This window comes from Dermochelys coriacea, chromosome 1, assembly GCF_009764565.3.
Source record: "Dermochelys coriacea isolate rDerCor1 chromosome 1, rDerCor1.pri.v4, whole genome shotgun sequence".
Lineage (NCBI taxonomy): Eukaryota > Metazoa > Chordata > Testudines > Dermochelyidae > Dermochelys > Dermochelys coriacea.
This window is the reverse complement of record NC_050068.2, coordinates 322,316,604-322,333,103: the sequence shown is the minus strand read 5'-3', so window position 1 is coordinate 322,333,103 and position 16,500 is coordinate 322,316,604. Positions and strand designations below refer to the sequence as shown.

General features: G+C 40.5%; 1 protein-coding gene across 8 annotated transcripts in view; it reads left to right on the top strand.

Annotated features, from left to right (window-relative positions):
• The first annotated feature begins 371 nt into the window (after positions 1–371).
• TBC1D22A (TBC1 domain family member 22A) overlaps positions 372–16,500 on the top strand; it is a 476,952-nt gene continuing 460,823 nt past the window's right edge. For 2 of the 8 annotated variants that reach the window (XM_043496361.1, XM_043496359.1), the window contains exons 1-2: positions 533–766; positions 13,192–13,248. In XM_043496361.1, coding sequence (XP_043352296.1) covers positions 582–766; positions 13,192–13,248 — 242 coding nt within the window. In that variant the 5' untranslated portion in view covers positions 533–581. Of the gene's footprint in view, positions 767–13,191; positions 13,249–16,500 lie in introns of all 8 variants that reach the window. The other 6 variants (XM_043496374.1, XM_043496380.1, XM_038410573.2 and 3 more) reach the window with 5 other exon arrangements.

The window sequence follows — 16,500 nt, the reverse complement described above, 5'->3', positions numbered from 1 at the left end:
GATGCGCACTGCTGACAGAAGGAGCGCAGCGTGGACGTGAAAAATCAATTTAATTACGGAGGTGGCTATACCTCAACATAACTTAAGTCGACTTAATTATTTAGTGTAGACTTGGTCGCTGGTGTTAGCACCCTAACCCGCCCCAAATGGTGGAGGGGAAAGGTCCTGGTAGGCTAGACCAACGCCCCCTGGAGACCGTCTGTAAAGCACCCTCCTCACCCCTGAGACGGTCTGCACAGGGCGCCCTGGAGACCATCTATGCCGAGCCCCTCGCACACACGAGAGGGAGCAGCGAGAAGGGTGTGGGGAGACAGCAAGGGAGGGAAACCACGGCTGCAAGGCGGGCGGGCCTTTAGGGAGGGGGCGCGGCGACAGGCGGGGCCCGCGCGGCTCTGGCTCTCGCTCCCCACCTCCCTGTGCCAGCTGCTCCCAGTCGTCCGACCCCGGCTCGAGTGGCCCTGATTGGGTGACTCCGACCCAACCGTCAGTAAACTTACTTCTGATTGGTGCGGGACTCCGCCGGCCAATGGGGGTAGAGCTCTTTGCCCGGTGTCAATATGGCAGCGCTCTGCGCCTAGTAAATGGGAAGCGGTTGGGATGGAGTAAACTCCCAGGAGTTAGGCCGGGCAGAGCGGGCCGTGCCGCGGGGAAGCGAGCAGGCGGAGGCGCCGCGCTCCGGCGAAGGGGATGAGGTGACGGGAGCCATGGCGAACGATGGAGGCAGGAAGCAGTTCTGGAAGCGGAGCGGCTCGAAGGTGCCGGGGAGGTGAGAGGGTGTGAGTGTGTGAAGGAGGTTGGCCGGCCTGTCGGAAGGGAGCGTGGCAGGGGGGCGGCTGGCTCCGGGCTATGTGGTGTTAGTGGCGGGGTCACTTGTTATCGTGGGGTGTATGTTAGGGCCAGAATGGCCCCTTCACCTGGTGCTGAGGGCGGCTCTGCACCCCGTCCCCGTGGCTTGAGAAGAAGCGTCTGGCCTCCGGCGCTGTAGCACAGAGCGGCTGGAGGACAGCTAACGCTTTACAGCAACAGTCGTGAAACTGACTAGCCTCTGGAAGTTGCACTGTGCTTCTGTAAGGGGTAGCTGCAGAGCATGAGCACTGTCCTCTGCTGCTTGGCTTGAGTGATGTACAGTAAACCAAAAATAATTGACTTCCCTGCTTCCTATGCCTTGAAGGCGGCAATATCTTTTTTATTGGCCCAACTTATGTTGGCGAGAGCGACAAGCTTTGGAACTTACACAGAGCTTTTCTTCAGCGCTGGGAAATTTACTCAGAACGTCACAGTTAAACAGGAGGTGGAACAGATTGTTTAGCATAAGTAGTTGACACATATTTCAAGGTATGCAGTGTTGCAGCCATGTTCACCGTCTTCTTTGATACTCTGAGTAAGTTTCCCAGACCTGAAGAAGAGCTCTTTGTAAGCCAGAAAGCGTGCGTCTCTCTCAACAGACGTTGGTTCAATAAAAAAATATTATCTCACCCACCTTGTGTCTCTGAACTGATTCTTGTCAATTTCACTTTGATTGGGTGACAACCACATTCGAGAGTTCTTTGCTCCTTGCTGGCAAGTGTGCCAGGATATCTTTCAATTCTTCTTTGTGGCTTTTTTTTGTTGTTGAACTAACAATTGGAACTTTTATGTGCCAAACTGTTCAGTTACTTGAGAGGCTTATCTCAGTAGGTTTCAGTTAGAAATCTTTGTGTGTGTCGATCAAGTAGTGAATAGAGGAGAATTAGTTGAAATGATTCATTACACTGTGTGCAGTAATTCATAGATTGTAGAAACAGCAAGGACTACTATGATCATCTGGTCTAATCTCCTGCATATAGCAACCCATAGGATTTCCTTGAATTAATTCCTCTTTGAACTAGGATAACTTGTAGAAAAACATCAAATAAAATACCTTTTAGAAGTCTAAGGGCTGGTCTACACTAGAAAGTTGGGTCGAGCCAGCTATGTTGCTCAGGGTGTGTGGAAAAATTCATATCCCTGAGAGATGTAGTTAAAATGACCTATGCTCCAGTGTAGACAGCATTAGGTAGAAAAAGAATTCTGTTGACCAAGCTACTGTTTCTCAGCAAGGTTGATTTACTATAGCAATGGAAGCTTTAGTGTCTATGCAACTGCACCACTGTAGTGTAGACGCAGCAGTATATTATGTCAACACTACTACATTCATCAACCAAAATTGTAATCTCATCAAAAAATATGATTAGTTTGAAACTATCTATTTTCCATAAAACACTGTTGATTAACCCTGGCATGAATTATATTTCCTCTCCCTTAGTTCAGGGTGGCTTGATTTTTAAATCAAAGCAATTTAAACACCAATTTTTAATCATGGTTTAAATCAGCAAGCAGAAATCCTTGATTTAAATCATCAACTTTAATTGTGGTTTACATCTGTACTTTTTAGTTATTTTCTTAAATAAAGGTTGACACTCATTGGATGATAACCATTAAAACATGTTAAATATAGCCTTTACTAAATTGGTGCTGCTTTTTGCTAACCAGGAGGATACAATATATCTATACACATTTATTTAAGCAATAGTATATCTTAACTTACATCTAGTCAGATTCTTAATTTTTATATTTTCTATTATGTTAGAAAATAGTGATGCATTTTTTTTTTTACTAGATAAATTTTTTACTAATTTTGTTTATTTGGATAAATATTCAATTAAAATGCACAAAACCAGCTTTTTTTTTTAAAATAGTTTATCAAAATATGTTTTGCATTTAAAACCATTGGTTTACTAAACAAGGAAGTATTATCTGTAGTTACTGAACTGAACTGATAGATTCTGGTTACCATGTACTTCAAGATTTTAGACGTCATTCTCTCACACTTAGTTTCTGTGCAATGTTAGATTGGAAGAGGCTAACAAGCTTTCCTGCTTTTTCAGCTCCCAGTTGGTTTCTTAACTTTGAATTGCACTAGTCATTGTACTGAACTAATGAAGAAAATATTCCCTCTGCACTTGCAGAAGAGACTACTGCTGTCAAAATCTGGTTTAGTACTTCAACAAATTCTGGTTCCAGGTGCTTAGCCAGTTACTTTCACAAATTCAGTGGTTTGATTTTCTTTAAAACTTGGTTGCAAATATGTACTGTTTTAATATTATTTTTATATTTAATCTCAATTATTTTAACAGATCACAGTAAGTTTAGGCTTTAACAAGTTGTCAATTTCAAATTGAATTTTAAATTAGTTTATTTAAAAAACATACACCCTGTATTTAATATACATTAAAAAAATTGTTTTTTTAACAATTGATTTTTATCCACACTGTTTTGTCTGAGATTGATATTAGGCCGACAGTCCTATAATTGCCAGATCATTCTTAACTTTTTAAATATTGGCACAATCTTAGCCTTCTTTCAGTACTTTGGAACTTCCCCAGTGTTCCAAAACTTATTAAAAATAAACATTAATGGTCCGGAGAGCTGTTCAGCTAGTTATTTTAAAACTCTGGATTCCGTTGTACACCTTTCTATTTGGAAGTGGTGCAAGTGCTACTGGAATACAGTATCCAGTTCTGGTGTCCATAATTCAAGAAGTGTGTTGACATATTGGAGAAAGCTCAGAGAAGAGCGACGAGAATAATTAAAGGATTATAAAGCATGCCTTATAGTGATAGACTCCAGGAGCTCAATCTATTTAACAAAAAGGGATGACTTGATTACACTTTGTAAATAGCTATATGGAGAACAAAAATTTAATAAAGGGCTGTTTAACCTAACAGATAAAGGTATAACAAGATCCAGTGGCTGTAAACTGATGTTAGACAAATTGAGACTATAAATAAGGCATGACATATTTAACAGAGAGAGAGTAGTTACCATTGGAACAACTTACCAAGGGATGTAGTAGATTTTTCCATCACTGGAAATCTTTAAAATGAAGATTGGATGTTTTCTAAGAGGCACTAATTCAAACAGAAATTACGGTAATTGAGAGATGTTTCAGAATAGCAGCCGTGTTAGTCTGTATTCACAAAAAGAAAAGGAGTACTTGTGGCACCTTAGAGACTAACAAATTTATTAGAGCATAAGCTTTTGTGAGCTACAGCTCACTTCATCGGATGCATTTGGTGGAAAAAAAGAGGGGAGATTGATATACACACACAGAGAACATGAAACAATGGGTTTTATCATACACACTGTAAGGAGAGTGGTCACTTAAGATGAGCCATCACCAGCAGCAGAGGAGGGAGGGAGGAAAACCTTTCATGGTGACAAGCAAGGTAGGCTATTTCCAGCAGTTAACAAGAGTATCTGAGGAACAGTGGGGGGTGGGGTGGGGGGGAGAAATAACATGGGGAAATAGTTCTGTCCTATCTCGGGGCCTCTCGTTTTGCCCCTCCACCCCCACGAACATGATACAGTTCTGTGGTGACCTAGAATCCTATTTTCGACGTCTCCGACTCAAGGAATATTTCCAACACACCTCTGAACAACATATTAACCCACAGAAACCTTCCTACCAACACTAAAAAAGAAGGATTCTGGGTGGACTCCTCCTGAAGGTTGAAACAGCAGCCTGGACTTCTACATAGAGTGCTTCCGCCGACGTGCACGAGCTGAAATTGTGGAAAAGCAGCATCAATTGCCCCATAACCTCAGCCGTGCAGAACACAATGCCATCCACAGCCTCAGAAACAACTCTGACATCATAATCAAAAAGGCTGACAAAGGAGGTGCTGTCGTCATCATGAATAGGTCGGAGTATGAACAAGAGGCTACTAGGCAGCTCTCCAACACCACTTTCTACAAGCCATTACCCTCTGATCCCACTGAGAGTTACCAAAAGAAACTACAGCATTTGCTCAAGAAACTCCCTGAAAAAGCACAAGAACAAATCCGCACACACACACCCCTGGAACCCCGACCCGGGGTATTCTATCTGCTACCCAAGATCCATAAACCTGGAAATCCTGGACGCCCCATCATCTCAGGCATTGGCACCCTGACAGCAGGATTGTCTGGCTATGTAGACTCCCTCCTCAGGCCCTTCGTTGCCAGCACTCCCAGCTATCTTCGAGACACCACTGACTTCCTGAGGAAACTACAGTCCATTGGTGATCTTCCTAAAAACACCATCCTAGCCACTATGGATGTAGAAGCCCTCTACACCAACATTCCACACAAAGATGGACTACGATAATGGACTACGATCAAGTATCCCCGATAATGTCACGGCTAACTTGGTGGCTGAACTTTGACTTTGTCCTCACCCATAACTATTTCACATTTGGGGACAATGTATACCTTCAAATCAGCGGCACTGCGATGGGTACCCGCATGGCCCCATGGTATGCCTACTTTTTTATGGCTGACTTAGAACAACGCTTCCTCAGCTCTCGTCTCCTAATGCCCCTACTCTACTTGTGCTAAATTGATGACATCTTCATCATCTGGACCCATGGAAAAGAAGCCCTTGAGGAATTCCACCATGATTTCAACAATTTCCATCCCACCATCAACCTCAGGCTGGACCAGTCCACACAAGAGATCCACTTCCTGGACACTACGGTGCTAATAAGCGATGGTCACATAAACACCACCCTATATCGGAAACCTACTGACCGCTATTCCTACCTACATGCCTCTAGCTTTCATCCGGATCATACCACTCGATCCATTGTCTACAGCCAAGCGCTACGATATAACCGCATTTGCTCCAACCCCTCAGACAGAGACAAACACCTACAAGATCTCTATCATGCATTCCTACAACTACAATACCCACCTGCTGAAGTGAAGAAACAGATTGACAGAGCCAGAAGAGTACCCAGAAGTCACCTACTACAGGACAGGCCCAACAAAGAAAACAACAGAACGCCACTAGCCATCACCTTCAGCCCCCAACTAAAACCTCTCCAACGCATCATCAAGGATCTACAACCTATCCTGAAGGACGAGCCATCACTCTCACAGATCTTGGGAGACAGACCAGTCCTTGCTTACAGACAGCCCCCCAATCTGAAGCAAATACTCACCAGCAACCACACACCACACAACAGAACCACTAACCCAGGAACCTATCCTTGCAACAAAGCCCGTTGCCAACTCTGTCCACATATCTATTCAGGGGATACCATCATAGGGCCTAATCACATCAGCCACACTATCAGAGGCTCGTTCACCTGCGCATCTACCAATGTGATATATGCAACATGTGCCAGCAATGCCCCTCTGCCATGTACATTGGCCAAACTGGACAGTCTCTACGTAAAAGAATGAATGGACACAAATCAGACGTCAAGAATTATAACATTCAAAAACCAGTTGGAGAACACTTCAATCTCTCTGGTCACTCGATTACAGACCTGAGCATGGCTATTCTTCAACAAAAAAACTTCAATGGTATTTCTCCCCCCCACCCCCCACTGTTCCTCTGATATTCTTGTTAACTGCTGGAATTAGCCTACCTGCTTGTCACCATGAAAGGTTTTCCTCCTTCCCCCCCCCTGCTGTTGGTGATGGCTTATCTTAAGTGATCACTCTCCTTACAGTGTGTATGATAAACCCACTGTTTCATGTTCTCTGTGTGTGTGTATGTCGATCTCCCCTCTGTATTTTCCACCAAATGCATCCGATGAAGTGAGCTGAAAGCTTATGGGCTAATAAATTTATTAGTCTGTAAGGTGCCACAAGTACTCCTTTTCTTTTTGGTAATTCAGAGAAGTTCTATGGCCTGTCAGTAGGCTTGGCAAGCATGTCAATTGACTGCTTATTATTCGATTTGTGGCGAAATATTGTCAAATGTTCCTGCAAGAATACCCTTATGTAGGTGGCAACCTAACGTTCTGATTGCATTGTGGTGCAATTTTCCTTTTCTTATACAACTTCATTGAATTGTATTCTGCCTTTTTTGAGATACTTTTTTTTAATTAGGCATAAGTATCTATAGAAAGCTAAATATATGTGAGACCATAAATTTTTTTTATGGTTTTACTTTTTTTTTTTTTGTTACTGTTCTAGTAAACTAGTTCTTTCAAATATTTGACCAGTCAGTTAACTAATGATTTTTGGACTGATCAAGTACACAACCCTAGGGCCTGTGTTATGGAGGAGGTCCGATTAGATGATCACAGTGGTCTCCTCTGGCCTTATCGATTATTCTGATTTTTTTAAAATGTCTAATTACAGTAGTTTTACTTTAACCGCCTCCTGAGTTACTATTAGAGTATAAAGTATTTCTTCTTTTTCATCATAATATCATATGTGAATATATCTGTCTTTTGCCCAATACATAACAAGAAATATTTATTAAATGTTTTTGTCTCTTGTGCATTATTGATAATCCTACAACTTCTATCGAATAATGAAACAGTACCATTAGCAGGATCCTTTTTTTGTTCTTAATACACCAAAGTTCTTACTGGCCTTAACTCTACGGAACATAGATTCCTCCTTGTCCTTTTGCTTCCCTTCTCAGTTTTCTATAATTCCTAGTTTCTAATTTATATTCCTTGCTATCACCTTTCTCCCTCCTTTTGATTTTTATTTTATTTTCATTTATTTTAAAACTTCACATTTTTCTGTTAATTTTTTTTCTTAGCTAATTTAGCTTTTAATTGTTTTCAGCTTCATCACCACATTTCAAAAAAGATACTGTAGATTAGAAGGACCTAAAGAAGGGAGATGAGAATGATCATGGGCATAGAACAACTCTCACATGAGAAGAGATTGAGAAGACTGCAATTGTTTACCTTAGCAAGGAGGTGAATCAGAGGGAACATGATAAATGTACAATATAAAGAATTGTATAGAAAAAGCAGAATAGGTGCATTAGTTCTCCCTTCCTGACAGCAGAAGAACAAAGGGGTAATTTAATGAAAATGAAAGGTGTCTAATTCAAAACTGAATAAAGAAAATACTTCTTAATACAATTTATACTTGGCTGTGCAACTCATTACCAGAGGACATTAGAGGTCAAGAATTTAGCAAGAGTAAAAGAGGGATTGTCACTGGATAACGAGAATATGTATAATAGTTAATGTTAAAAATAGAGTATTGGGAGGTATATAAAACCTCTGGCTTAACTCGTCAAGCATATCTCTAAACAGTAAGAACTAGGCTGGGACCTTAATTTGGTGCAGATTATCCCACATCCACCTACTGTGTGGTTTCTAGCATCTTCTGAACCATCAAGTGCTGGTCACCGTTCAAAATGGAATGCTAGACTAGATGAAACTTGGTCAGATCTAGCATCCAACAATTCCTGTGTTCCAAATTGATCTGTGGCTTTGTGGGAGTTTTTGGAGCTTTAGCTGCACAGAGCTTGGAGGTCACATGCTACTAGTTCTGTCGTTTCTAGCTATAAAATTTCATTAGAATATATATTTAATGTGCTTTTCTTTGTCCATGCAAGCAATTAATTATAATTGTCACAGGGATATTACGTAATAAAAGGGGAGGTGATCCATCTGCTTGGGGATGAGAAGGGAAGCCATCCACAGTGATAAAGAACTTGAAAACTCGTGTCTTGTCTTGGCAGGGAAATAAGTGAATCCTGAACAATTCTTTCTTCACCAGCTGTATCCACAAACTTGGTATTTTTCTGATGGCCCAAAAGGCACCATGGTCATTCAGATGGGAGAATGCCTTTTCTAATTGCCATGTGCATGCTCTTATTCATTCTAGATGGAGCATATTGCCATTGTACTGTTCGTACTTTAACGTACGAAGACTCAATATAATGCCATACTAAGCTTATCTCTAGATCCAATCATTATTAGAGTACCTACTACCCTTTAGAAGATATACAGGACCCACTGACTGTTTACCACTGTTGAACTCTGGGTTTTCTTTTTCCCCCTTGAAGAGGAACCCTGAGGGTTCTTTTCTTTTTCTTCCTTTATTTTACATTATTTTTCAGTTCATGTATGTTTGGAGTCTGTCAGCACGATTTTTTGATCGTCCACAGTACTTTGCTGAATGATGTCAAGCCCTCCTTTTCAAGGACTAAAGGGAAGGTCTGCAGCTGGTGTGAATTTGTCACTGCTCCATTGACTTCAGTACAGCTATAACAGCTTACATCAACAGAGGATCTGCCTCCCAAATATGCTGCATTCCTGGATCCTATCAGCCTTTGAATTTAGTCTGTGATTGGAAACCCACAGCATTTAGATCTCAGGCACTGACAATTAATTCCACTGTGCTGGCCTGCAAGTGTCCCTTTTTAGTTTTTATATCTAGGTGTTCAATCCAATGTGAGTCCAGACGTTGGCAGTGGCTCTCACTGTTGACCAGAATATCAGCAGGCAATGAACAAAACGATTAGCTTAGAAGTTATGGTAAGAGGTTGGTGTGGAGAAAAATGAACGGAGCACAAGTGCTGCCAATCATATTGATTTTCTTTTTAAGAGCAAGAAAACAAATAATAGTTAAGGGTATTACACATTTTTCACTGTACACAAGTTATAAAAAATGCATTTCTACCCAACCCTTAACACTGAATCAAAATAAATATTATTCTCTGTGCTCATTTTGGTCATATGTTCCAAAGGAGCAATGGAGCAACAATTCTTTCCCTTCCCCTCTTAGTTGCAGGCGTAACAGTACTTATCCAACAGTCAAGCCTCCGTGACTAATAATGCGTTATCTTTGTCTATCGTGGTCAGAAGCCTTGTTTCAGTGGTGCACAACTGTTTTAGGAAGGACTTGTGGATGGAAAGCTGAACGCCATCGGTGGGCTCTGAGTTGTTGATAGTTTTGAAGATGAGGCTGGGAGCCAACCAAAAGTGCAGAGTACAGGAATGATGTAGTTATTATAGTAATATCGTAGCAACTAGGAGTTGCAGTCATGGACCAGGACGCCATTGTCCTAGGTGTTGTCAAAAATACAGTCCCTGACCCAAAGAGTTAACAATATGTGTATAAGACTAGATATAACTGATACAGACAGATTGGGAATTGCAAAGAAAGAATGAGTAAGTATCGGTTAGCATGGTAGGCAGTGGTCTGTATTCAGACAGCCTAACCATTGTCAAGGTTTTTTTTTTTTTGTTTTGTTTTTTTATTTTTTTTTAGGCCTCACAGTGAAGTATAGTTTTGAAGGAAGATAATGAGTTAGTTTTGCGGATCTTTATGGGGATCTTCTCCAAAGTATGAGGCAATGCATGGGAGAAAGCATGAAGGAGTTTGTTTGAAAATGTAACAAGTGGGTGGTGGAAGCTGATGTGATGGGCCAATTGGAGGCAGGAGTGAGAAATGATAGGCAGGGTGGGGACAGGGGTTATGACAGCCTTGAAAGTGAAGACAAGTAGCTTGTGTTTGGCCTCCTCCTCTTCTCTATCATATCAATGAAGTAATGCAAAGAGCGGGGTGATATGGCCAATGTGAAAGGCTAAGACAATGATCTTTGCTGCAGCATTCTGAATGGATATCGGTGGGGAAGATTGTATTTGTCAAGACTAGTGAAAAGGCTGCTGCAGTACTTGAGATGCTAGATGAAATAGTTCTATGCTGGATAGAAAAGGTTGCATCCTCGATATGATCTGTCTTGCTGAGAATGCAAACTGCTACACTCTGCTACATTACCTTAACCTTTAGCCCCAGATGCACTGGATTATAATAATGTACTCTGAAGGCAGAGGCTAGGTTGGGGGGAGAGGAGCACACGGGATCATGTTTTCTCCTCCCCACCTCCCTGATTTCTGCCAGTTTTTTCTGGACCTGCTCAGTCACATGGTGCAACCTTGCCCCTCCCTGCATGGCAGCTGCCACAGCCCATGAGCTACATCCCACAGGGAGAGGTGGGAGCAACAGCAGGGAGCTTCAGGGAGAGGCTGCTGCTTTCCTGGAGGGGAGACTGAAAGTAAGGGGAGGAAGGCTTCCTGTGTGAGTGTGACTCGAGCTGTTCTGGGGATGGTTGAACCTTTAAATTGTTTTCCCCACTATCAGTGAGTATGGGTCATCTCTGTCTGAAAGGGATAACTGAAATGAATTATGGTGACCAGATTCTTGGTTGATAGGAAGTGGTGAATATTCCTAGCAAGCAGAAGGTAGAAAAGGGCATATCTCACTACTGCCACTACCTGGGCATCTAAGAACAGTCACTGGTTGAGCAAGACTTTGAGGCCGCACAATTCTTGATGAATGAAGGGAAGATGCCTGTGATAGGAAGGGATCTCAATGTCCTGAGTAGGTATTGGAGGTGTTTCCTCCTTCCAGCCAGCATTACTTCAGTCTTTCTTGAGTTTAGTCTGAGTTAGCTGTTCTTGATCCAGAAATTGCTTTCTTGTAGCTTTCATATAGAGCTTTGTGTGCCTAATAGGTGTGAGACAGCTGTGTGTCATAGACATGTTGAAAGCAGGGCACATAGCATCTCCAAATGAGCTCATGTAGATATGGAACAGGAGGAGGAACCTGTCCATGAGTTTGTGCATTTTTCGGGGGGGGGGGTGAAATACCAGTTGCCCATGGCCAGTCACTTGATCCTGCTTTAGAAGAATGATTGTAAGTATATTAGTACTTCACAATCTACTCTGGCTGTGTTGTGTAAGAGGGTGAGTAAAAGTACTTTTTCAAATATCACTAAAGTCACTTTATTCCATTTTGGGTTGTGGACTGTGCCATGAGGAAGTTTAAGTGCAGGTATGGCATTCTTTGTGAGCATATAGCATTAAGATGAGTATGTTCATGCTACAATAGGATAGCCTGTGTCAGTATTTCCATTATAAGCACCACCTCCTTTAATCTCCCTTGCTCTCCCTGAAATTTTAATTTTAGTAGATGTTTGTCAGGTTGAAACTTGCAAGTAAACTCACTTTTATTTTGAGAAGGACAAATCTTATTATATTGCTTACACAGTAACATTTTTATAACCTCAATAAGGATGTTGTACATGAACTTGTACTTACAAGCCTTTTTTTTTTTTTTATGGCATTGCCATTGTTTTTGTTCTCTAATGCACGCTATCTTGTATACTGTGAGTCTCTTGAACTGATTGACCTTATGTACTATAGTGACTACAAAGGAGCCATCATGATGATGCATGATGTAATTGTCTAACATCATGCAAATTGTTTATAAAGTACATGATGCATGTTAACTGTTGGTGTGTCTACGTTGCAATTAGACACCCATGGCTGGCCTGTGCCAGCTGACTCAGGCTTGTGGGGCTTGGGCTAAAGGGCTGTTTAATTGTAGTCTAGAAGTTCGAGCACCTCACAGGGTCCTAGATCCCGGGCTCCAGCCTGACCCTGAACATCTAGACTGCAGTTAAACAGTCCCTTAGCCCGAGTCCCAATCAGCTGTGGGTTTTTAATTGCGGGGTAGACATACTGTGTATCTCCATTTTGTAGCTTATGATGTGACACTTTTATCCTGGTTTGGGGCAATTGCAGATTGACTGAAATGATATTGGATGTGAGTCATGACTAGCTCATAACATGGCATTCAGTACTGTGCTCTGTATCCTTTTAAAAAGCAAACTCCTTAAAATGCTATGACAAAATTAAAAATCAATAGAATTTTTAAGATTTTCTCAACCCATTTCATTTAGTTACTGTAATACATGTGGTATGTTGGATCAGTTACTGTTAGCTGTAGTGCTAAGGCACATGGTGAGACTTAGACTTAATACTGATTAAGTCTAAATCAGGTACTTAAACCACATGTTCAACATCGCATATTATGGAGGAATCTGGGGGGTTTGTAGGAAAGTTAGATGATGCTTAGAGATGGTTAAATTACTGCATTAATCGGGTAGCAAGCAAGGCCACAAGGAAGTGACCCATGCCTCCAGAAATAGGGATGATTAACTTCTTTACCATAAGCTCTATCAGGAACTTTTGTAGGATTTAATGACAGGTGAATGAAGAATGTGGTTAATTGGAAAAGGAAGGGGTTCAGAAGCAACATGCACTCTGTGTTTAAAAAAAATCTTTAATTTTTGTTTTCATTGTAATTCTGATTTTTAAGAAATAAATTAGGTCTCAACAGTGTGCTTATACAAAATCCCTGTCCTGAGGAGTTTACGGTTTAATGGTAATCCTGATGGAAATGATGACCCCACTTGCCATATACTGTGACTTTTGCTCACTCTTTATAATGGTATATTTAGCAACAACTCTTTTTATATGTGCTTCTTTGAGACAGAAAGTTGATGAAATTATATATATATTTATTTTTTAAATCTCTTGTCAAATTTGTGATCACTTCTTTTTCTGTCTTTAGTATCCAACATGTGTATGGAGCTCAGCATCCTCCTTTTGATCCATTGTTGCACGGAACGTAAGTTAACATAAAATTAAAAAGTACTAGATGACTCTGACCTGTTCTGGCCTCTCACCACCTCCTCCTCTTCCTTAGTTTGTTCAAAATGCTGCTGTTAGTCATCTTCCTCTTCCATATCTAACCACATCATGCTATTCCCTTCCCCATTCTAACTTCTGCTGTTAGATTGGCTTCCTGATTCTTACTGCATCAACTATCTAACAGCAGTTCATTATATCTTGCATGACTTAAATTGCAAACTCTTTTGGAGCGTCTTGTTTAAATGTCTTATTCTGTTTGCAAAGTGCCCTGTACATTTACCATTTTATATAAATGATTTGTAGTAATGACAATTTAAAAATGTTTGTAGTTAAACTTGCTAAAATGAGGTTAATTTAATCTCCTGTTCTAGGCTGTATTTCTCAATTTTGTACCTAATTGTAGAGTTGATTAAAAATATTGCGAATTTTTTCACCTTTCTTTTGGCATGTTGTGTTGTCATTGCCACAGGAAAGATACCAGATTTTATTTTCTGATTAGGCATGGCAATCCCTGTGTTCATAAATCAAAATTACAGTTTACAAATCTGTGTCTAAATTTTTTGTATCCAGTATTTTATTGGCTGTAATATTAGTGATGTGTACTGTGCTTGTTTAACTTGTGACAACTGCACAAATGTTTACATATGCCAACTTTAAGCTTTGCTTGCTTATAACACAGTAAGAAATTATTAGTTTGTTCTTTTTATTCATGACAAATCTTGTATGCCCATTTTACTTAATGGGTTGTGCATGTGCCTTATGAGACTTAGAAGAATGTCTTACTAAATAGAATGGTTTTTTTTATATTTTTATAAGCTAATTTTGTATAATAGAGTGGAGAAAAATATAGAGAGGGAAGAATGAGTTTGTCAGATTGGTGACTTCTTCTTTAAATGGGAAATGTACTACACAAATTATTTTATTTCAGTTTTTCCAGTGTCGATCAAAAGCTCAATGCCTTTCACGTTATTTAAAAGCACCCACGTTTAACATAAAACCTAAAATGTATCATACTATAACTATATCATTGATCAGAAACTGAGCCATGATCCAGCACAAATCATTGTTTTAACTAAATTACAAAGTTTTTTTTTTTTTTGAGGGGGGTGAGGGATTTTCAATTGTCCTAGTTGGGAGGGAGTCACAAGGTGTGTGTGTGTGTGTGTGTGTGGGGGGGGGAGTGTGTGTGCGCGCACATGCATGTGAGAGTGTTGGGTGGTGGAATAACAGAAGCAATGCAGGGAGAAGGTATAGGTGTGTTGGTTGTTGGAGTTTTGAGCAATGACCAGTTCTTAAAGGCCTATAGAAATAATCCAACAGGAGGAGGAGTGAGAGAACTTATATTAGGCATCTTTGATCTGGTAGGGCGCCTAGAATTTATGGAACTAAGAACATTAGAAATAGCTAGATAGAACTGTCAGGGTATTAAGGGAAGTGTTGTTTCTTGAGATGGCTCTCCATGACAGGCCAGGAACCAGCTCCTCTGGCTGGCAGTGTGGTTGTTCCAACCCACTCCTTTGTTCCTCTCCCTAGTGATGTCATGGGGACAGTCGGCCCTCTCTCCATGTTGGAGAGAAGCGCTGGTGAGAGCAGATGTCACTGTGGAGCGCATAAAGAGCCTGCTAAGAACTATGGTGCCAGAGAGCTGGGAGAAGGAGCCAATTCTTGGCCTGCTTACAAGATAAAACTATATAAATTTAAAGCCAGTAAAGGGTTAGCATGTGTTCTTACACCTCTATATGTTCTTTATTTACTATCTTATATATTCTGTCATAGAAATGGGAAAAGCACAATGAGATATTTCATGATCCCTCTTCTTCATGTTACTTTGCTGTATGATTCTACTGCTGACCTAGAAGGTGTTCCCAAAGTAGTTCAGATTTCAGGCACACAAGAAAACTGATGTGTAGTCTATAGAGAGCAAGGTTGGTCTGAGAGTTAACTTTTTTTTTTTTTTAACCTGGCAGTCATGGTGGTTACACAAATCAAACGAGAAGAATAGTCCCATTACTATGAAAGAGGAACTCCCTTGATTAGGGATTTGATGTAAGAAAGGACTAGATGATAACCTTCCATATTATCAAAGACAGGGGTTCTCAGATTTTTATACTGGTGACCACTTTCACACAGCAAGCCTCTGAGTGCGACCCCCCCCACTCCCTTATAGATTAAAAACACTTTTAACACCATTTTAAATGCTGGAGGCAAAGCAGGGTTTGGGGTGGAGGCTGATGGCTCATCAACACCCAGGTAATAGCCTTGTGACCCCCTGAAGGGTCCCAACTCCTAGTTTGAGAATCCCTGATCTAAGAGTTGCTGATGAACTTTTTTTTTAACTTCTTTTCCACTATATATTATTATTAATGTATCGGGTGATAAGAGTATTTGGATAAAATAATACTCCTGAAATTGGAGTCTTTCTGTTTAACTAGATCCATGGCCATGATAAAACAGAAAAAATTCCTTGCCAAGTCTGACAGCACCAAAACTCTCTTATGCGATATCTATAAGTACAGTGCTGCAGTGGCATTGATATAGCTGGTGAAGACACTCTATTCTGATGTTAGAGCTCTCTCCCATCAGCATAAAAAAAAAAACCACCTCCGCAAGCGACTTAAGCTATGTTAGTGGAAGACGTTCTCACACCAACATAAGCACTTGTTTGCACAGCGTTATGTCTGCGGAACTGATGTTGCTTGAGGGAAGAAATATTCACAACCTTTAGTGACGTAAGTTTTGCTGACTTGCGTTGTAATGTAGACATAGACTCAGTGCATTTAATATAATTTAAAAATGTTCTCGCTCTTGTGAATTAAAAGCATTAAAAAGATTTTTCAACATCATTGCAAGTCCTAAGACTTATTAGACAAATAGACATTAGCTGGCTTTTGGTTTAAAAAATACAATTGTCTCATCTTTAATGGGAGGGAAAAAGAAGGAAAGTTCCAAATAGTAATTGAAAATGGTATTAATTTTATATTTTGAGTATGGGCTTCCTAGGAATGCCAAATATTGTAAACTGAACATGGGCACCTATGACTGCTTCATCAGCAATAGCACAGAACTGTTGATACTTTCCACAAAAGCAGTTGAGACTGTCCTGTTTCAGGCTTCTGTAGGATTTTTATGTTCTATTAAATGTTGGAATATAACAGAATGTAATATGGCAGCTGGATTGCATTGTTAGCTAACGGGGGGAAAATTATTTATTATTATTTAATAATATTAT